The sequence below is a fragment of the Pagrus major genome, chromosome 5, assembly GCF_040436345.1.
Source record: "Pagrus major chromosome 5, Pma_NU_1.0".
Taxonomy (NCBI): Eukaryota; Metazoa; Chordata; class Actinopteri; order Spariformes; family Sparidae; genus Pagrus; species Pagrus major.
In genome coordinates this window covers 41,742,863-41,765,619 of record NC_133219.1, presented here as the reverse complement: position 1 = coordinate 41,765,619, position 22,757 = coordinate 41,742,863, and the positions used below count along the sequence as shown (strand labels likewise).

The 22,757-nt window shown below is 42.3% G+C and overlaps 1 protein-coding gene across 1 annotated transcript; it reads right to left on the bottom strand.

Moving 5' to 3' along the window:
• Nucleotides 1-2,609: 2,609 nt before the first annotated feature.
• LOC140996409 (formin-binding protein 1-like) lies at nt 2,610-21,269 on the bottom strand. Its single transcript, XM_073466805.1, has 18 exons — nt 21,195-21,269; nt 20,414-20,529; nt 15,586-15,636; nt 15,200-15,347; nt 14,769-14,831; nt 14,500-14,595; nt 13,977-13,991; nt 13,253-13,381; nt 9,835-9,981; nt 9,439-9,615; nt 9,145-9,336; nt 8,671-8,685; nt 8,457-8,566; nt 7,070-7,202; nt 6,508-6,653; nt 6,119-6,255; nt 5,882-6,040; nt 2,610-2,638 (listed from the first exon to the last, which is right to left on the bottom strand). The coding sequence occupies exons 1-18, from the start codon at nt 21,222-21,224 to the stop codon at nt 2,610-2,612; spliced, it is 1,893 nt and encodes a 630-aa protein (XP_073322906.1). The 5' UTR covers nt 21,225-21,269.
• Nucleotides 21,270-22,757: the final 1,488 nt, after the last annotated feature.

The window sequence follows — 22,757 nt, the reverse complement described above, 5'->3', positions numbered from 1 at the left end:
CCAGGTCAGTTAATCTGATTACAGGTCAGTTGGTCAGTTAATCTGATGACAGGTCAGTTAATCTGATCACAGGTCAGTTGGTCAGTTAATCTGATCACAGGTCAGTTGGTCAATTAATCTGATCACAGGTCAGTTAATCTGATCTCAGGTCAGTTAATCTGATCACAGGTCAGTTAATCTGATCTCAGGTCAATTAATCTGATCTCAGGTCAGTTAATCTGATTACAGGTCAGTTGGTCAGTTAATCTGATCACAGGTCAGTTAATCTGATCACAGGTCAGTTGGTCAGTTAATCTGATCTCAGGTCAGTTGATCTGATCTCAAGTCAGTTCATCTGATCTCAGGTCAGTTAATCTGATTACAGGTCAGTTGGTCAGTTAATCTGATCACAGGTCAGTTAATCTGATCTCAGGTCAGTTGGTCAGTTAATCTGATCGCAAGTCAGTTGGTCAGTTAATGTGATCCCAGGTCAATTGGTCAATTAATCTGATCTCAGGTCAATTGGTCAGTTAATCTGATCTCAGGTCAGTTGATCCATTAATCTGATCTCAGGTCAGTTAATCTGATCCCAGGTCAGTTGGTCAATTAATCTGGTCCCAGGTCAGTTGGTCAATTAATCTGGTCACAGGTCAATTAATCCGATCGCAGGCCAGTTAATCTGATCACAGGTCAGTTGGTCAGTTAATCTGATCTCAGGTCAATTGGTCAGTTAATCTGATCACAGGTCAATTAATCTGATCACAGGTCAGTTAATCTGATCTCAGGTCAGTTAATCTGATTACAGGTCAGTTGGTCAGTTAATCTGATCACAGGTCAGTTGGTCAGTTAATCTGATCACAGGTCAGTTAATCTGATTACAGGTCAGTTGGTCAGTTAATCTGATGACAGGTCAGTTAATCTGATCTCAGGTCAGTTGGTCAGTTAATCTGATCACAGGTCAGTTGGTCAGTTAATCTGATCACAGGTCAGTTAATCTGATTACAGGTCAGTTGGTCAGTTAATCTGATGACAGGTCAGTTAATCTGATCTCAGGTCAGTTAATCTGATCGCAGGTCAGTTAATCTGATCACAGGTCAGTTGGTCAGTTAATCTGATCTCAGGTCAGTTGGTCAGTTAATCTGATCACAGGTCAGTTGGTCAGTTAATCTGATCTCAGGTCAGTTGGTCAATTAATCTGATCACAGGTCAGTTGGTCAGTTAATCTGATCGCAAGCCAGTTGGTCAGTTAATCTGATCCCAGGTCAGTTAATCTGATTACAGGTCAGTTGGTCAGTTAATCTGATGACAGGTCAGTTAATCTGATCACAGGTCAGTTGGTCAGTTAATCTGATCACAGGTCAGTTGGTCAATTAATCTGATCACAGGTCAGTTAATCTGATCTCAGGTCAGTTAATCTGATCACAGGTCAGTTAATCTGATCTCAGGTCAATTAATCTGATCTCAGGTCAATTAATCTGATTACAGGTCAGTTGGTCAGTTAATCTGATCACAGGTCAGTTAATCTGATCACAGGTCAGTTGGTCAGTTAATCTGATCTCAGGTCAGTTGGTCAGTTAATCTGGTCACAGGTCAGTTAATCTGATCTCAGGTCAGTTAATCTGATCACAGGTCAGTTGGTCAATTAATCTGATCACAGGTCAGTTGATCTGATCTCAAGTCAGTTAATCTGGTCACAGGTCAGTTAATCTGATTTCAGGTCAATTAATCTGGTCACAGGTCAGTTGGTCAGTTAATCTGATCTCAGGTCAGTTGATCTGATCTCAAGTCAGTTCATCTGATCACAGGTCAGTTTATCTGATCTCAGGTCAGTTGGTCAGTTAATCTGATCTCAGGTCAGTTAATCTGATTACAGGTCAGTTGGTCAGTTAATCTGATCGCAAGTCAGTTGGTCAGTTAATCTGATCCCAGGTCAATTGGTCAATTAATCTGATCTCAGGTCAGTTGATCCATTAATCTGATCTCAGGTCAGTTAATCTGATCCCAGGTCAGTTGGTCAATTAATCTGGTCCCAGGTCAGTTGGTCAATTAATCTGGTCACAGGTCAGTTAATCTGATCGCAGGCCAGTTAATCTGATCACAGGTCAGTTGGTCAGTTAATCTGATGACAGGTCAGTTAATCTGATCTCAGGTCAGTTGGTCAGTTAATCTGATCTCAGAAATCTAAAAAAAACATTTAAACTGACAAATTTACAGAAACTCAGTTTTCACATCAGAACAAATGTTTACATAAAAGATAAATTTGTAATTTTGGTCTGAAAAATGTGAAAAGAAAAGTGAAAAGCTTTGATCAGAACTTCAGGCTTTAATTTATTATAATTATTTAAAGAAATAGAAACATGTTTGTGGTTTTCTTTGAAATGAATAAAAATGATCTGATCTGATGATGAGGAATGAGATCTGGGAAATACAGACTGGATGGATCAGACTGTTCGGGACCGGTCTAAAATCTGATCTCAGTCAGTACAAGTTGTCCTCCATCACATATTGACAGCAGTCTGTCCTCTGATTGGTTGATTGGTTGAGATAACTGTCCAATGAAAAGCTGTTACCGGACTTCCTCAGAGCTCTTTCCTGTACATCACTTCCTGTGGCGAGACGTCCTCACTGGTCTAGACTAGCCGACTACTCTGCACAAAGCCTACAAGATAGACAGACAGACGGACAGAGAGACAGACAGGTAGAAATGTTAGAGCTGGTCGAGTGAGACAGGAAGTCTTCACTAAAACTACACTCAGTTCTATCGTTCAGCTGCCAATAAATCATATTTATACTATTAATAATAAAACTTCTGTGAGTGTTTTAACAGAAAGAAATAAATGAGGTTGTTGTTGACGATAAAGTTTTCAGACGTCTTCGATTAGACGTTTGTTTCTGCAACTGAACTTTATTCCTTTGTTCTTAAAATTAAAAAAATAATCTTCAACAATATTTTTTATTTTTCTCTTTCTTAAATAAACAGGAAACTAAATATATTTGGGTTTAGAATGAAACAAGTAGTAATCAGTAATGAAAATATTTGTTAACAGTAGTTATTTTAGCAGGTGATGACGTGAAAATAAAAAGACAAAAACATAAAAAACATGAAGCGACTGAATGAATGAATGTGAGTGATGTTTTTCAGGATCAATAACTGCTAATCAATTTTCTTATGTTAATATCAAAATCATGATCCTGTTAAGAGGTTGTGATGCTTTTGTTTGTTGTTGTTTTTTTGTTTTTTTTCCTGTTGTGTTTTAAGTAGCTGGGTGTGTGTGTGGGTGTGTGTGTGTGTGGGGGGGGGGGGGGTTGTTGCTGTTTTTAATTTCTGTAAAGCACTTTGTGCTACATGACAATGTATGAAAAGCGCTCTACAAATAAAGTCTGATTGATTGACTGATTGATGAAACACTGAAGGTTCACATTCATGTTGATCTCCTGACTGAGTTACTTACAACTTGGTTTATTATTGATTAATCAGAGTTACTGATATTCCAAAAATATCTGCTGTCCACATACTTCTGGCCAAGTTGTGTACTGATGCATTAGTCATGGTTTAAATGTTCGTGTCATGGTGGACGAGTCGTCTGCTGCTTTAACATGAACACAGTTCCATATATTTATGTGTTCGTTAAGTTGAATGTGTTTGAACACTGAAGTGAAGCTCACTTGCGTCAGACTTGAGGTCCAGCACCTCATTTTTTACAGCCCATGAGAGCGTGATAACAACAATACAAATAGCACTGAATTCAAAGTTCCCAGAATGCATCCTGACTGTGTTCAGGGCAGCAACAGCGTCTCAGTGCTACATGTCAGTAAACACTGGACCGTGTCTTAGTATCATGCAGCCATTTACAGCTGTGAGACTGGAGCAGAGACGCTGTAGTTCATAACGTTTTTAACAGCAGCCGACAAAAAGTCCAAGAAAATAAATATTTTTATAAGACAGGAACAAATACAAGTTTGTGCTCCGTGGGGACAAGCTCGTTTGTCTTCTCTGGAACGAGGCAGCAGAGACAAAGGAAGACAGTTGAAGGCGACAGCCTGTGTTCACAACAACCAATGATGCAGCAGTGATGGCCATCTTTACTGTGGGCTGAAGAGGTTGTCCAATCATCAAAGTTTTTTTCTGAAGCAGCGTTGCTAAAGGTCTGAGTACAGGTGAGCCTGCAGCTTATTAATGATGTCACATGATAACATGTAGATACATTTATATTGTCTTACATTTACAATCAGTCCTCTGAGGGTGGCTACAGTGCTGACGGAGTGACACAACAACCAACCAATCAGAGACCAAATCCACAGAAATACAACTGAACATTCATGACAGAGCTGCTGCAGGTCAGTTTTATATCCAGTAGGATGAATACAGATTCAGATTCATGACAAAATAAAGCTGTCTGATCTCTAGCGTCTCACACAGCTGATCAGCAGGTTTCATCCTCCAGATGTTGGAGCTGACTAAGTGATCCAGGGTCAGACGTGACACATTCGACAGTTTCTACATTCATGTTTGAATCCTGTAAACTGATTAAATGTAAACAGAGTGTGGGCTGAATGGACAGACTCTACACTTACACATATTGATTACAGATATTTATCTCACAGACAGAAGAGGCAGATCTATAAAAAACAGGAGTTGTGTTGCAGTTTAGGGTTAGCCTCCTCAGATCACATGACCAGATTATAAAAAGGTACGCAGGAGGAACGCCTGAAATCTGCACCAGGGCTGCTGGTTGATGTGCGACACGTCGTCAGGTCGTGTTTGACTGAACTCAACCGGGTCAGAACTGCACTTTGACTGATGATGTCATTAATGATGAGCAGCATCCCACAATGCACTGCACACTGCTCACTGTTCAGAATCATGTGACTAGGTGTTTCAAGACCACCTGAACACATCATCAGTTTGGACTCTGTCAGAGGTGTGAGAGGAGGTTCGATCCTCTGATAGAGATACCTCTGTAGGCCACGCCCCTATGAAGGCAGAGTCTGAGATGAGACTCAACTGCCCTAAAGGTGACAAGGTGTGTCCCACAGGTAAAAAAAATAAACAGCAGCTTTAAAACAACAGTAAGTTTTCAGCACACAGACAGGCAGAGCAACAGATGACATTCAGAGGTCACAGAGGTCATCAGGTGAGAAGGTTACTGAAGGTTATCACAATAAAGGTCAAAGTTCATCTGGAGGTCAAAGACCGACATCTGTACACATTAAACAAGAGGTCACTTCATGTCATAGAGGTCATGTGTAGGTCATGTGTAGGACACGTTTAGGATATATGTAGGTCATGTGTAGGACGTGTAGATCATATGTAGGACATGTGTAGGACATGTGTAGGACAGGTTTAATTCATATGTAGGACATGTGTAGAACATGTGTAGGTCATGTGTAGGACAGGTTTAATTCATATGTAGGATATATGTAGGTCATGTGTAGGACGTGTAGATCATATGTAGGACATGTGTAGGACATGTGTAGGGACAGGTTTAATTCATATGTAGGACATGTGTAGGTCATGTGTAGGACTTTTGTAGGTCATGTGTAGGTCATGTGTAGGTCATATGTGGGTCATATGTAGGACATGTGTAGGACATATGTAGGACAGGTTTAATTCATATGTAGGACATGTGTAGGTCATGTGTAGGTCATATGTGGGTCACATGTAGGTCATGTGTAGGACATATGTAGGACATGTAGGACAGGTTTAATTCATATGTAGGACGTGTAGGTCATATGTGGGTCATATGTAGGACATGTGTAGGTCATGTGTAGGACAGGTTTAGTCATGTGTTGAACATATGTAGGTCATGTGTAGGTCATATGTAGGTCATGTGTAGGTAACGTGTAGGTCATGTGTAGGACGGTTTTAGGACATGTGTAGGTCATATGTAAGTCATAGCACCTTTGGCGCTGCTGTCCAGGAAGACTTTGATGTAGGAGGTGGGGACGTATCCCTCCTCCTCCAGGTTCCTCCGTACTCTGGTCCATCCGTCACCTTTGTCCTCTTCCACCACGGAAAGTAGTTCTCCTTCCACCATTGACAGGGTTCCTTCATTCTGACCTGCAGCAGATCAACAACATGTTGACATCATCACTGTCCACCTCAATGTCAGGTGATGTCCTCACAGAAAATAAGTACCTTGGAACGGGTAGAGGGACTTGCAGGTGCCGATACTCGGTAACGGTTCTTCATCATCAAAGTCATCGTCAAACTCTGAACTACGAGATTTAAAGTGAAGCTCTGCACTGTGGTCTTCAGTGTAGCTGCCGTCAGGACTGAGGAGAGACACGGGTAGAGAGACAGACAGGAAGAGAGAGAGATGGGTGGAGAGAGAGACAGGTAAAGAGAAAGAGATGAGTGGAGAGAGAGACAGGAAGAGAGAGAGACAGGTAGAGAGAGAGAGATGGGTGGAGAGAGACAGGTGGAGAAACAAAGAGAGAACATTGTAATTACATTTACAGTCTATGAACAGTGACTCATCATTGTTCACAATCAATCATAAGTGATCAGTAATCCATAATGAGAACCTCTCTCTGCTGGCTGGACTGCGGTTGTCCAGCTGTTTCAGGCTGCTGCTGCCTGGCGTTGTTGCCTGGGAATTTAACCCACAACCTCCACTCTGTCTTCTACTGCTGTGATCAGACAGTCTGCTGTCGGCCTCCATCAGCCAAGCCTACATAACAGACAGCGACAGACATCAACGGACAGCAACAGTCAGCAACAGACAGCAACGGACATCGACGGACAGCAACAGACAGCAAAAGTCAGCAACAGATAGCAACAGATAGCAACGGACATCGACGGACAGCAACAGACAGCAAAAGTCAGCAACAGATAGCAACGGACATCGACGGACAGCAACAGACAGCAAAAGTCAGCAACAGATAGCAACAGATAGCAACGGACATCGACGGACAGCAACAGACAGCAAAAGTCAGCAACAGATAGCAACGGACATCGACGGACAGCAACAGACAGCAAAAGTCAGCAATGGACATCAATAGACATCAATGGACAGCAACAGTCAGCAAGATACAGCAACACTATATTGTGTGTACTGTGTGTATTTGTAGTATTTGTAGTATAAACCTGGTTCCTCCTCAGCTCGTCCTCCAGTTTCTGCAGACTCTGCTTCACTTCCTCTAGTCGTGGCTCCAAACTGCCCGCGTCGCCCATCTGAGGACTTCGTTCATACACCTCCCTCATCTTCAACAGAGCATCTCTGAAACAACACACACACACACACAACACACACACTTAGGAAATATCACCGATGGGGCCGATGTGGTCGTTCATTCAGAGAGTTTCAATGTGTTCATTTCATCCAGAAGAAACTCAAATCTCCACTGAATTTAATAAACTCCTGAAAATAAATTTTGACTGAAAGTTTCTTGTGTGACTGTGAGCTGATTGGTTGATGAAGCTTCGCGTCAGGGTTCCATACAACCTGGAGGGGTTTATTTCTCCATAACAACCGACTAACTATACATTATACTGCTTATTACACGGCTTACGAGTGAAATAAATAATAAATAATCACCCACAATGATTCAGCAGCGACAAGGATTGGTCGGTAAAGTTTTCACTTTCACTTTCGCTTTCAAGGCCGGCCTGAGAGAGGAGCTGGACAGTGGTGCTTCTTATGCTGTGGTTGGTGTAACGCGTTGAAAGTCCATGTTGACAACAATCCGAGCAGTACATCAGTTGACTTTCCTCCTCGTACACAAGCCAATACAGGTGTTGTATCGAGCTCTGTTTCCTCATCGAGATTTGTTTCCCCTAGTCCCGCCCCCGTCCGAAATGGCCCAAAGGGCGAAGGAAGCGCGTTCACAAAAAGCTCGCCCCCGAGCTGTTGTGCTCGTACCACAGAGGCACTGTGGAGAGAGCTAAGGTTCAAAACTGACTTTTTTTAGCGAGTTTTATCTGAAGATGTTGTATTGTAGCAGTGAAATCCAAATTTCATGACTGTCTAGTTATATTTTTAAACTGGGACAACAGCACATATGTTTGTGTTTTTATGTCTTTATTAACACAACTACTGTTATTTCTATCATTAAAAAATATTATATTTGTGAGAGACTTTTCATTTTGAATATTATGGACTTTTGGAAGAAAGTGTGCTCATTCATTTATAGGCTAAATATAAATCACTATTTTATCATATTTGTCTTAAATCCAGCTCCATTATAGCAGGTAAAGCACATCCTGACAGCTTGGAATATTACTGTCAGATACTGTTCAGAAGGGGAACAGTATCTGACAGTTATACTCCAAGCTGTCAGGATGCGTTCCCCCTGTTGTAAATGGTCAAATTTAATGATATCAGCCTGAAAATCACAGGACTTATCTGTTGTGGGGAAATAAGTCTGTCTGTCTGTGTGTGTGTGTGTGTGTGTGTGTGTGTCTGTGTGTCTGTGTGTGTGTCTGTCTGTCTGTCTGTCTGTCTGTCTGTCTGTGTGTGTGTGTGTGTGTGTACCTCTGCTCTCTCTCTCTCTGGATCTCCTGGTTGATGTTGTTGATTCTGGTTTGAAGTTTCTTTCGTCTCTGTTCAGGAGGAAGATGACTGCAGTCTGCAGGACTGGAGCCCTGCAACATCCACACATTATTATATTATATTATATTATATTATACAGTGACTGTCATGTAGTTTAATACACCAATATGATGTCACAGACAGGTGTGACACTGACCAGTTTGAGTGACAGCTGTCCAATCAGAGGAGGCATGAAGGAAACATGAGAACATTAAAACACAGTTTGGGTTCATAAATATTCATGTGTACATGTGTGACCTCATTCAGACAGAACCAGCAGAACAGCTGCAGGTTGTTTGGTCATGTTGTGAACTTTCACCCTCTGATCCTGAAGGTGACTGAGCATACTGATTGGTTAAAGATGAAGCAGGATGTGAGTCGGATCATTACAGACATTAAACTCCATCAGTGTGTTTCTGCTCCCTCGTGCTGCTCGTCTGATCACCGGCTTCACTCACTAATTCTGTTTCAACTTTTTCTCTGCAGACAAGTTTTCTTTTGGTTTGTTTGTTTTTGGGCCCCTCCCACTTCAAACACACTGCTGTCACTCAAATGAAAGATTCTGTCTGAATGCGGCCTACATACCTCTGTGTGTGTGTGTGTGTGTGTGCGCGTGTGTGTGGGTGTGTACCCCTCTCTTGAGGCTGCGAAGACACTGCTTCCTGGTTCGTGAACCAGAGGTCATGAGGTCATTTAGCCGCTGTGTGATTGGTTCTCTAGAGGCAGGGGGTGGGGACTGGGGACTGTTGGTCACAGCCCCCGGTGAAGGCGAGGTTGGTGGTGGAGGGGGAGGCTGCCGGGGGGAGGAGAGGAGAGTCAACAGCTGGAGAGAGACAGAGAGACAGACAGACAGAGAGAGGTGTGGTCAGTACAGCCAGGTGTGTGTTGTTGTGTCTATGTGTATAATGTATATGTGTTTGTGTACCTTGTTCTTTCGTATAAAGGGCCACAGCTTCCTGCTGTGTCTCCGCCCCTCAACTCGGTTGTCGAGGTAACTGGACTCAGAGATGCTCCGCCTCATGGTGGCGCTGTAGTCCTCAAACTCGACGTCACCTGGAGGTTCGAAGCCTGATTTATACACCTCCACCACCTGCCGCGTGTCCTACACACACACACACACAAAGGTTTTGATCTGACCTTTGACCTTTATATCCCTTAGTGACACCAACAGGAAATACAAACATATTCTCAACACAACATCTACTGACCCTGACCCAGTCTACGGTGTGTTCTGAGGTCAGTTCTGCACCTGAACCAGCGAGTTCAAATCTCTGCCCAACAAACTGAACTTGAGTGTGAACTGAGCCCAGAGGAGACTCACCATCCTGGGCTGGATGCCCTCAGCAGAGGCCATCATGGCGTCCAGACAGCGACTCACAACAGGAAGAACTTTTCTTTCTGCCTCCGCCGATGAACGCATCGCTTCACAGATTCTCTCAATCCGCCGCTCCTCCATGTCCTGGATACGCTGCCACCATACAAACACAAAGAATCAATGCTGAACCTGGTTCACCTGGTATACAACTGGTACCAGTGTGTGGTTCACCTGGTATACAGCTGGTACCAGTGTGATGTTCATCTGGTATATGACCGGTGCCGGTGTGTAGTTCACCTGGTATACAACTGGTACCAGTGTGTCGTTCACCTGGTTTACTTTTGGTTCCTCTAGATCAGTGATCATCAACTGGCGGGCCGAACCTTCCAATCCGGCCCGCGACTGGATTCCAAAATTGTGAGGATCAAAGAGAAAATATCGTGTGGTCCCCGCTATTAAAGCAACGGAAAAAAACAACTGAGACTGAAATAACTATCAGAAATCCCCACCTTTTATGACTCTCATAGTCTGTTTACATTCCAAAATGAGGACAAACTCACTGCACTGTTCAACATTTATTGTTTTACATACTGTTCTTCTTTGACATAATTTTTCCACATGCCCTTGCTTAACATTTGTTTTTATTTCAAAGTCTCAACAACAAGCTTCAAACTAACAGACTTCTCAGTACAAAAAGAAAAGAAGAAAAACCAACTGGCATAACTTAAAAGGGCATGGTAAATACCGTGGTAACAGAACAACACACAAGTCACAAATAATGCTCGGCACATCAAATAAAACGTTGAGTAGGCTAGACTAGCGATTTCAAATCGCAAAGCTGAAATAGGCTACTCACATGTGCTTAATGGGAGAAATTACATTTCCCCTCTGACACCAACTTTTTCACATCAGGCTTGGCAGCTGTCAGACTGATGCGCAAAGAGTCCTCCAAAGACTGGTTTGATAGTCGGTTTCTCTCGTGTGTTTTTATCGAGTTCATCTTGGAGAACGCAGCCTCGCAGGTGTAGGTTGAGTCGAACATGGTGAGCACATACATAGCCAGAGTCTTTAACGTGCCATAGTCTTGGGGACAAGACACCCAAAAATGTGCTCAAGCTTTCAGCACCATGGAGAGCAGCCTTCATGTCGCCTGCGGCCTGGATTTCAGCCAGCTCAATCTGAATAGCCACCTCGTCCAACAGCGTCACCTTCATCGCGTTTGCGGAGAATTCTCCACTTGGGCTGATCGTGAATGGGTCACGCACAAATCCAATAACATCCCTGGAAATGATGAAGTCTTCGAATCTGGCAGAGAAGTTGTCCATTGTGTGATGAATTTCTTCATCTTGTCTGTAATGTTGCTTTCTCCCACTGTCTTCAGTGTATTGAAGTGCAGCAGCCTCCTTGACAACAAATCTGCATGGAACAGATCAAGTTTGTTCCAAAAGGCATCAAGTTTTTCCACCATATCCACCACGGATTTTTCTTTTCCTTGTAGCTGGAGATTGAGTGTGTTCAAATGGGAAAAAATGTCTGTTAAAAATGCAACATTGCACATGTATTCTCTGTCTTGTATGATGTGGAGATGGTCAGCTGCTGCTTTTGATTTACTTTGTTTAAAAAAATCCACTACTTGGACTTTGAGTTCAACAAAGCGCTCCAGTGCTTTGCCCTTACTGAGCCAGCGCACGTCATTGTGGAGTAACAGGTCATCATGAGTATCTTGAGATTCCAGCACAAATTTGCAGAACAGGCGGTGCTGCCTGCTTGAATTCCCTCTGATGTAGTTAATAATTTTCATTGTTTTCTCCATCACCTCTTTGAGCTCCCCACTTAGTTTTGCGCACAGCACACTTTGATGGATAATACAGTGAAGTGCGTTAGTTTTAGGAGCGACAATCTTTATTCTGCTCACCAGACCCCTGTTTTTGCCAGTCATGGCCGGTACACCTTTTGTCACTATCAGGTTGACTTGCTTTTTAAAAAATTCCTCCATTTTTCCAAAGATAATGTCACCAGTGGTGTTGTCTTCCAGTGGAAGCAATGCCAGCAGCTCCTCTCAGAAATCTTTGCCATCCAAATATCTGACAAAAACGCACAACTGTGAAATATCAGTGTTGTCAGCAGACTCTTAAATAGCCAGCGATACGTATTTGGCTTCCTTGATCCCGTCAATAACAAGTCACTGGACACCCTCTGCCAAGACGTGGACACAACTTGCAGCAGTTGAGGCAGACAGAGGTATCTGTTTAACAGTTGCAATAATTCTGCATGGATTTGTCGGGGGCAAGTTCCTCCAGATCGGTGACCATGCACTCCTCAAAAACCTCAGCTTCAGTAAATGGCCTGTTATGTTTGGTAAGCACCCAGGCAGCCTGTAGACATGCACACGTTACCCTCTCTTGGTCAGTTAAAGCTCAAGTAATAATTCCACTGGCACGGGAGTAGGCAGATTTCAATGTGGCCATTTTTCCCTGACAGGCCTCTGACTGCTCGGGATATGACTCCTTGAAACTTGCATGCTTCGTGTTGTGGTGACGCTGCAGATTATATTCTTTAGCAACAGCAACTGTTTCACTGCAAATGAGGCATACAGGTGTTGCATTTCTAAAAGTTGGCATGATGAATGCGTACTTATCAGTCCATTCATCATTAAAGAGGTGGTTTTCCACATCAACTTTATGTTTCATGGACTTTGAGAGTGCCATTTTACCTGCGTCAAATCAATGCTAGAGGCCTTTTCCTTCCACTAATCTTGACACTGGGTATTAGCGTTGAAGACAGTGATGGATATGACAGCCCCACAATCGAGGCAAAATATCTCTAATACTCCTGGCGGTTGACTGTGGTATAGGTGATAGGAGCCTGACTGGTAAAGGCTAAAAATGCCTTCAGTTTTGTAATAAAATTAAAATATCTAAACAATAAACATGAAACAATAATGTTTTAGGCCAAAATGTGATTTTTATTTCATTTAATTTGAATGTCCGGCCCCCAAGGTGTCTGTCCAGAAAAATTCTGGCCCTCTGACAAATATAGTTGGTGACCCCTGCTCTAGATAGTCAACTTTGTACCAGTGTATGGTTCACCTGATATATATAACTGGTACCAGTGTATGGTTCACCTGATATATATAACTGGTACCAGTGTGTGGTTCACCTTATATATATAACTGGTACCAGTGTGTGGTTCACCTGATATATAACTGGTACCAGTGTGTGGTTAATCTGGTATATAACTGGTACCAATGTGTGGTTCACATGGCATATAACTGGTACCAGTGTGTGGTTCATCTGGTATGTGACATGTACCAGTGTGTGGTTCACCTAGTATGTCACTGGTACCAGTGTGAGGTTCACCTGGTATGTCACTGGTACCAGTGTGCAGTTCACCTGCTATAAACTGGTACCATTGTGAAGTTTACCTGGTATATAACTGGTACCAGTGTGTGGTAGTGCTGGTGCTGGTCCTGGTTAAACTGGTTTAAACTGGTCACATAGTCTTTCCTGGACTCTTCAGCAGCTTGTTTTTTCTGTTGGGCCGTCTGGCGAGCCTGAAAGCAGCAAACACACTGAAAGTTTAACACCAAATAACATCAACAGAAACTGTTGATGTAAAGAACCCAGTTTGAGGTTTTTGAAACAAGTTTGATTTAGTTCACTGTCCTTAAATCAGAAATAGTTCTTGTGCTTTTCACATCAGTTTGGATCAAACTAAAGAGAGACATGACATGTTGATCAGTTTTAAAGGTTGGTAGAGCTAACACTTTCCCCCTGCTTCCAGTCTTTATGTTAAGCTAGGCTAACCCTGTCCTGATGTATAATTATGGATCTTGCCGCTTTTCTTGCTAAGACCCTCCTATTCTGCCTCTGATTGGTTTACCCTGATAGGCTTATGATAACCCTGACCAATCATCACTTCTCAAATCTTAAATCGAACTAATGAAGGCAGCCATTCAAAAGCAGAGGAGGGCGGGTCTCTAACCCTGATGGCTAGAGTAGAGCACTGAAAAAATGACATCATAATCTAAAGCTGTCAAAAATACATTACATAATGTACATACATTATTAAACATTATACATTATTATACACTGTTATTGTAAACATATTTACAATGAATGTGTGACAGAACAATTAAATGACCTTACCTTCAGAGAGCAGCGCTGAGACAGACAGAGAGAGAGACAGAAGATCAGATTAGTAAAGTATCATCACTGATGTTGAATCAAAACATGAATTAAACTTCATGTTTATGTGTAATAATCTGATTAAAGTCTATAAATATTGTTTGTATTGAGTTGAATATGAAAAAAGGTTTTTCATGACTAGATCACTAGATCAGTTTGCAGTTCTCAATAATCTGATAAATTACTTTTGAAATGAACATCTTCTCAAATGGATTTTATAGCCTAAAAAAGTAACAAATTCATGCAAAAATCTCCAAAACCTGCAGCAGTTCACACATGACATCTTCCAAATATGGACAATTATCATCTGCATACAGTCACATAGTCACATGTTGTGTTATATTCAGACTGCTGTATTTTAAAATGTGCTAAAGGAGAGTGATGGGTCAAAAAGTAACTCCTCCTCCTCTGATATATATTCATGTTTCAGATTGACTCTCTCAATAGAGCCACATTATGTTTATATGAATTCATGTTCATCTACCTTCTCTCCATCCGTCTTGTTGTCGAGGTCGATTCTGTCAGAGACGTGTTGAGCTCGCTCCGCCTCCTTACAGTCACGCTCAAACCGACGTTTACTCTGAACAGCATCAAGAACAACAAATCAATAAAATCATCACAATAAAGTGAAAGTGCTTTTGTTTGTTTTTTGACTCTGGGGTCAGAGGTGGTTGGCAGATTCAATGTGTTGGTGGGTTGGGTCATGAGGTGGAGGTCAGCAGGTGTTGATGGGAGGGGTCAGAGGTCACTTACAGACTCCAGCTGTTTCCAGGAGCTCTCAATGTGCTGCTGAGCACGACGGCCATCTTGGAAATGCTGAAACAAAAACACAAACTGGTCGGCCAGGAAATGTATTATTGTTATTATTGTTGTTGTTGTTATTGTTGTTATTACTATTACTACTTCTACAACTACACTGACAACTGAAAGAGAGAGAGACATTGTCAGCAGCTGTGCTGTGACTCGTTGAAGTAAAAGTATCCAAAGTATCTTCTACCTGCACGTGTATTTATACATTAAAACTGTAAAAAAAAAAGAAAAAAAAAGAAAAATATCTTCATCATAGACACTTGTGAAAGTGAAACAATGATCTGTGACCGTAACCAGAGTTCAGTGTACGTGCATCAATTTACTCCCCGTCACTCGGCAGACCGCGGAGTCGAGCTGTTGGTTTGTTTACTCACAGTCTTCCTCTCGGTCTTCAGCTCCTGGGTGTATCTGGACAGCTCGCAGACGATCTGTGAGTTCAGGTTCTCAGCAAGTTCTTCTCTCTGAACCGAGAGTTCGTTCAGCTGACGAAGAGTCGCAGCAAAAGCCAAACACCAGGTGTACCTGTAATAACCAATCAGATAGCAGGTGTACCTGTAACAACCAATCAGACAGCAGGTGTACCTGTAACAACCAATCAGACACCAGGTGTACCTGTAACAACCAATCATACACCAGGTGTACCTGTAACAACTTTACTTTACAAGTCTGGCTCCATGTGAAGTGGGTGAAGTGACAACAAACAAACAAACAAACAGCAAATCTGTTCAAATAAATGAAAGTCATTAAACTGTCGACTGACCTGCTCTCGTCCTCTCTGCTTCTCTTTGGATGGTACTTCTTAGACAGGCTCCTGCAGACAGACAGATAGAGAGACAGACAGGTAGAGAGAGAGGTAGAGAGTGAGATAGGTAGAGAGACAGACAGGTAGCAGGACAGACAGACAGGTACAGAGAGACAGACAGACAGACAGAAAGAGAGGCAGAGAGACAGACAGGAAGCAAGATAAGTTAAGATAAGATGTTCCTTGATTGATCCCCTCACAGGTAACACAGCAGCACAAGAGTAGGTCCCAACAAATAGAGACAATAATAAAGAGAATATTAGAATAATAAAATAACAATTTGAATAGAAAATATAATAAAAACTATTAGAATAAAGTTAAAGCTACTATATACAGTCACTGTCTTAAATGTGTGTACATGACTTGTGCAATATATAATAAATGTGCAGGGTTGAGATAATAAATAACAACAGAACAAAACAATCAGTCTTTGTGACATGAAGTGTTTGTTTGAGTCCTTCAGTCAGTGGAGAACGGAGAGACAGGTAGAGAGACAGACAGACAGGTAGAGAGACAGACAGGTAGGTAGAAAGAGAGAGAGAGGGTCTGAGCTGGGCTACATCAGGGAGATGCTGCACACCCTGTGCACCCGGGTTCTGTCCAGCTAAGATAGACATACTTTCAAGAGATTCAAGATTCAAGAGCTCTTTATTGTCATTCAGCACAGAACAAAAAAAGTAGTGAGCAGAACAAAATTACGTGCATGGCTTTTTTTAAAAAAACACTGTAGAAAACTCTGTTAAAACACAGATGTAACAAATGTATAACGAAATGTTTAAATATATAAATATATTATATAAACAGAATGAATAAATAGTACTGAAGTAGTAGTACTATTAGTAGTAGTGTAGTAGTAGTAGTAATAGTAGTGAAGTACTCTGAACACTTTCCCATTTGAGTAACAGAACAACATGGAAATATATTGTTAGTTAGTAATAGTAATAATAGCAATAGTAGTATTCAGTACAATGGTAATATCAGTGAAAATAGTACATACCTCCATGGAATTCATATGAAATGATTATTTAGTATTATAAATGTATAGATAGTTGTAGGTGTTTTAATATTTGTCTCACTGTACAGGTTCATTTTGATTGTTTTTTAATGCGTTCATTTCATATCAGCTGTTGGAATATTCAGTCTCCACTCCTCAACCTTTGAGCTGAAGAGCGGAAACCCTGAATTCATGAAATTTATCAAAGACGTTGATATAATTGTACTGACAGAAACATGGTGTCAAAATGATTTGCTCACTCACTGTCCTCCAGGATATAATGAAGTCATGGGGCCCTCTACAAAATTAAAAAACATACGCCAGGGCAGAACATCGGGGGGATCTTGGAGTGGTATAAAGGAGATCTTTGCTGTCAGATCTCACCAGTAAAAGAGGGAAAATCACACATTTGGTTGAGATTAGATCAAACCCTCGGCATAACTGATAGGATCTATATCTCTGTGTAATTTATATACCCCGAGTAGATTCTCCTTATTTTGAAGAAGACATTTTTGACACTCTCCATTCAGAAGTTGCCTCCTTCCAGGCCCAGGGACACGTGCTTCTAACTGGAGATCTGAATAGACGAACAGGAATCGAACCTGATGTCATGGACCCACAGGGCAACAACCATGTATTTGGTCAGGCCCCCCTGTTTACCACACCAACCATCATCCGTCGGGACAACCTTGCCTCTGAAATAAATCAAAGTGGCAGGGAGATAGTGCATCTCTGTCGGGCCTGAGGCCCGTACATAGTTAATGGCAGGTTCAGAGGGGACTCTTTAGGGAGATTCACATACTCCTCAGCTCTTGGGTCTAGTGTAGTAGACTGTGCAATCACTGACATGGACCCCTCCACTATCAGTGCATTCACTGTCAGACAGCAATCCCCCCTTTGAGACCACAACCAAATAAATGTGTTCTTTAAACTCTCAGATCAAATGAGTGGCACAAAAAGGGAACCCAGCAAGCTGTTTCAATTAAATCCTGCCTACAGATGGGCCCCAGACAGTGGAGACAAACTCATCATGGCCTTGAACTCACCTGATCTGATGAATGACATATCAATATACGACCAAAACCAATATGTCTCTACCAGAGATGGTGTAAACAAGGCCACTGATGATATCAATATGATATTTCATAAGGCAGCTATTAAAGCTGACCTCATCAAACAAAAACAGCCTGTTAAAAGGCAAAACGCTGACAAATGGTTTGATCCAGAATGCAGGACCATCAGAAAAGACCTGAGAAATATAACCAATGAAAAACATCACCAACCAAACAACCCAGCCCTACGCATTAGATACACTGACACTTTAAAGAAATATAAATGAACAATTAGGAACAAAAAACAAAATGATACCCACATGAAACTTGAAGACATTGAGAATGCCATTAATCAAAATCAATTCTGGGATATGTGGAACAAGTTCAACACAAAGCAACAGACATTACCCATCCAAAATGGTGACATCTGGAGAGCACATTTTGAAAATCTGTACAAAGACACACCAATAAATCAAATCAATTCAGATCAGTGTATTATACAAGAAAAACTCCAAACATAGAAGAAACAGTTAAAGACAACCAAACCCCGCTTGATTTCCCAATTACATGGGAAGAATTGACCACACAGACAAAATGTCTCCAGCCGAGGAAAGCTTGTGGTCCAGACAGCATTAAAAACCAAATGCTCAGATGCAGCAGCCCAGAGCTGCAGGGTGCAGTGTGAAAGCTGTTCAATACTGTGTTACAGTCGGGATGTTTTCCTGACATCTGGTGCAAAGGGCTCATTTCCCCCATTCATAAGAGTGGGGACACATCAGACCCTGATAACTACCGTGGCCTCTGTGTCAGCAGCTCCAGGTAAATTATTCTGGAGTATTCTGAATAAAAGAAAACTGGATTTCCTTGAGGAACACTCCATCTTGAGTAAAAGTCAAATTGGCTTCCTCCCAAAACACCGCACCACCGCCATGTATATACCCTTCACACTTTAATTAACAAACATGTACACCAAACAAAAAGTGGTAAGATATTCACTTGTTTCATTGATTTCAAGAAAGCTTTGGACTCTGTTTGGCATGAAGGGCTCTACTACAGGCTCCTGCACTGTGGTATAGGGGGCAACATGTACCATCTGGTTAAATCAATGTATTTGGAAAATATGTGTGCTGTTAAAATTTAAGACAAACAAACTGAATTCTCCACCCAGAGAAGAGGAGTACGCCAGGGCTGCAATAGCATGAGTTATAGCTACCTTGGTAAAACCATTACAGCATCAGGGAGTTTCAACATGGCAGTGAACGCACTAAAAGAAACAGCTGGAAGAGCCCTACACGCAATTAAGAGAACATTTTATAATTTCCAAATTCCAGTCAAAATCTGGCTTCACATATTTGATAGTGTCATCCAGCCCACTGCGCTGTACGGTAGTGAAGTCTGGGTCCACTCAGTCATCAGAGCTGAACCCGCTGGGACAAACATCCAGCAGAGTCTTTACATGCAGAGTTCAGCAGACACATTTTACACGCACACAGAAACACACCAACAAATGCATGTAGAGCAGAATGAGGCAGATACCCACTGATAATTAACATCCAACAGAGAACGCTCAACTTTTAACCAGCTGAAATCAGCCAGAGACGCCCTCCACTCCAAAGCCTCCAGACTCAAGAGCTGAGCCCAGAAAAGAGTCCCTATGTCAGCTGGTACTGAGGCTGACTGCCCCCTCTCAGACAGTCTGACCAGCCTCACAACAACACTGCTCTCCAAACACCAATCAGAGGAAAGCACATTATAACACAATGTAAAGAAACCTGCCTGGAACATTGGGAAGAAGAAACTAAAAGCCAAAGTGGATCAGAACGTTATCTCGCCCTAAAAAGAGACGATGAAGAGCAGGACATCTCTCTGCTGTCAGAGATAGGAAGCAGAGACAGATGCTCACCAAGTACAGGCTCAGTGACCACAAACTGACCATCCAAACAGGAAGACACAAACAATCACGGCAACCAAAAGACAACACAACATGTGGTCACTGCTGGACAGGTGAGGCTGAGACAGAGATGCACTTTCTCCTACAATGTAAAGCATTCAACGAAAGCAGGAACATTTATTTTAACAAGTTCAACTCTGTAATCTCAGAGTTCAAAGAGCTGAACCACCTCTCAACATTAAAATACTCCTGGGAGAAGGAGACAGGGCATACCTGCTGCCCAATATGTGTCACCATGCACACCTGAGACACACACACACACACACACACACACACACACACACACACACTGTATATACTGTGTATATAATTAATGTAAATCAATGTTAATGTTGGGTTGGTGTTCATCTTGTTATTTGTTGTGTTCTGTCCGAGTGTTGGACAGATGCTTTGGCAAGAGAGAGAGAGAGAGACAGGTAGAGAGAGACAGGTAGAGAGACAGACAGGTAGCAGGAGAGAGTTAAATTGAAAGAAAGGGACAAAAGTTAATGATCAACCACAAACTGTAAGGCTCCACCCACTCACAGACACACCTGTGTCCTGCTTGTTAAACTGTGACTTGTTTGATTGGTTCTTATGTTAAACTACCTGTAACCTGTGTACGTGTCGTCAGAAGCTTTATTAATATTTCATCTGTTGAGAGAGGTGAGCTCCAGGTGAGGTCCGGGTGAGCCCCGGGTGAGCCCCGGGTGAGCCCCGGGTAAGCTCCAGGTGAGCTCCAGGTGAGGTCCTTGTGAGCCCCAGGTGAGCTCTGGGTGAGCTCCGGGTGAGCCCCAGGTGAGCTGTTACCTGATCTGTTTGGCGTAGCTCAGTTCAATGTCGGCTCTCTCTTTGATGAACTTGGTGTATCTCTCCAGGAAGTCGATTCCCCAGCTGGTGTGTTTCTCCAAGTTATCAAACTGATCCTGGAACACAAGATAACACCATGACTCGACCCACTGAATCCACCTGTACACTGACCCCACCCACTGAATTCAGCTGTACACTGACCCCACCCACTGAATCCACCTGTACACTGACTCCACCCACTGAATCTGCCTATACACTACATACTGTATAATTTACATTACATACAGAATATACTGTATAATATACATTATATTCAGAACATACTGTATAATATACTAGTACTGTGTATACAGTATGCAGACGTGTATTCATGCATGTATAGAACCACCTACATCATGTACAATAAGTAATCGAGTAGTGTTAGCTCGCTCTGTGTAAAACTGTCAGCTGATTCTAGTATGACGTCACATCCCATCCCGTCAAGAAAGCTGATCATGATCATTATTTTAATAATCGATAATTAACTTGTGTGAGGTTGGGTCTGTCTCCGGGTCGCGCGCTGCAGCAGCATCATGGAGGACGCAGAGCACGAGCCGCTGTCGTCACTCACCGTGTTGCTATGGCAGAGCCGAGAGAAGCACGAGGGCCTCAGACACACACACACACACACACACACACACAGGCCCGGTGTCCGGCTCGTTAGCTGATGGTGAGCAGTGATGTGTTCTCAGGTATCTGTCGGGTCAGTGCGGCTGCAGCAGGTGTGAACAGGTGTACATACCCACAGCTCGGTGCCCCAGTTGCAGCTCATCCTGTCCGCTCAGCCCCTCGCGCTCCGCTGGGGCTCCGATCCGACGATCACCGCGAGCTGCTGCTGCTGCTGCTGTCCGCCGCGCGCATCCTCCGACACACCGGCTGTCTGTCTGTCTGTCTGTCTGTCTGTCTCCCCCTCTGTCTCGCTCTCTGTCTGTCTGTCTGTTTCTGTCTGCAGCAGCACGAGAGCAGAGGACGCGGACACGCGCGGCGCGTCTCCCTGGAGAACCCTTTGTCATCAGTGAGGAGATGCTGAGATTGTGTGTGTGTGTGTGTGTGTGTGTGTGTGACAGCAGGGCGGGGCGGCAACTGAGCATGCTCAGTACACACACAAAGTGTCAGAGCAGACAGAAAAATATAGTCATAATAAATCATAGTATTTATTTAACTAAAATTTATCTAACATCTAATAACAACAACAATAATAATAATAATAATAACAATAATAATAATAACAACAACAGCTGTGATGGTGTCAGTCCACCAGCAGGCGGCGTTCTTCTCTCATTAATTACATCTTCTATGTCACTGGCATCACTTTACATCATTTTATTGAAGCTGTAACAACACATTTTTATTATTGTTATTATTATCATCATTATTATTATTATTATTATTATTATTAAAGAACCATGGGGAGAAACTGTTGTGCTGGGAACACTTCACCTGTGATCGTACTCCGGTTAGGGAATAAGGACACCGTTTTGACGTTTCTGACTTTTATATGAAACTTTTCAGCAGCAGGTCAGTACACACATTGTTCAACACGCTGACTCTATATGGACGTAAGAAAACATAGCTCCCTGTAAACTGCCTGACCCAGAACAGACTCAACTAAAAGGTGCCTGACTGAAATTATTCAACTATTTAAATCAACATTATATTTAACGAATTAACATATTTCTAGTGTGTATTTGCTTACTCACAAAGGGAATTTATAACAATTATTATTATTATTATTATTATCATTATTATTATCATCATCATCATTATTGTTATTATTGTTATTGTTATCATCATCATCATCATCATTATTATTATTATTATTGGTAGTTTTGTATTTTTGGTTTTGGGGAGATTCAGACTCTTAACTCTTAATTAACTTTTCAGTTAATTACTTATAGAAAGATAAGTCTGATTATTGGCTCTCTGACGCCTCTCAACCAGCTGCTGTGTAAACATGATGGAGGCCGACTGAAAGTCCTTCTGCTGCCAGAGTTTCTAACTGTTGACATCCTTTCTTAAACCAAGAATGGGACATGGTTAACTGTTAAATCAATGTTGTACTTATGTCGAAGCCTGATGTACACCCCCCATAAATGTAACTGCACGTTGCAGCGACACGGACAGCAAGGAATGTGATTGGTCCGCTTGAAAGCATGACATTTTCTGGCTTTTCCTCCGGTGCTTCGCAGCAGTGCTAATAACGGAGATAGTGACATGTAGTTTCCCCAGTAAACACACTGAACTCTAGTTATCACAGTCCCTCCTGACCATGGGCGTAGGTTTCTATATAGATGGTCGTGACATG

Coding starts and splice junctions, on each gene's coding strand:
- LOC140996409 (XM_073466805.1), bottom strand. CDS start 21,224: ATGAGCTGCAACTGGGGCACCGAGCTGTGG. Junction 14,832..15,199: donor TGAAGACCGAGAGGAAGACT/GTGAGTAAACAA, acceptor TTTTTGTTTCAG/CATTTCCAAGATGGCCGTCG. Junction 14,596..14,768: donor CCTGGAAACAGCTGGAGTCT/GTAAGTGACCTC, acceptor GATGCTGTTCAG/AGTAAACGTCGGTTTGAGCG.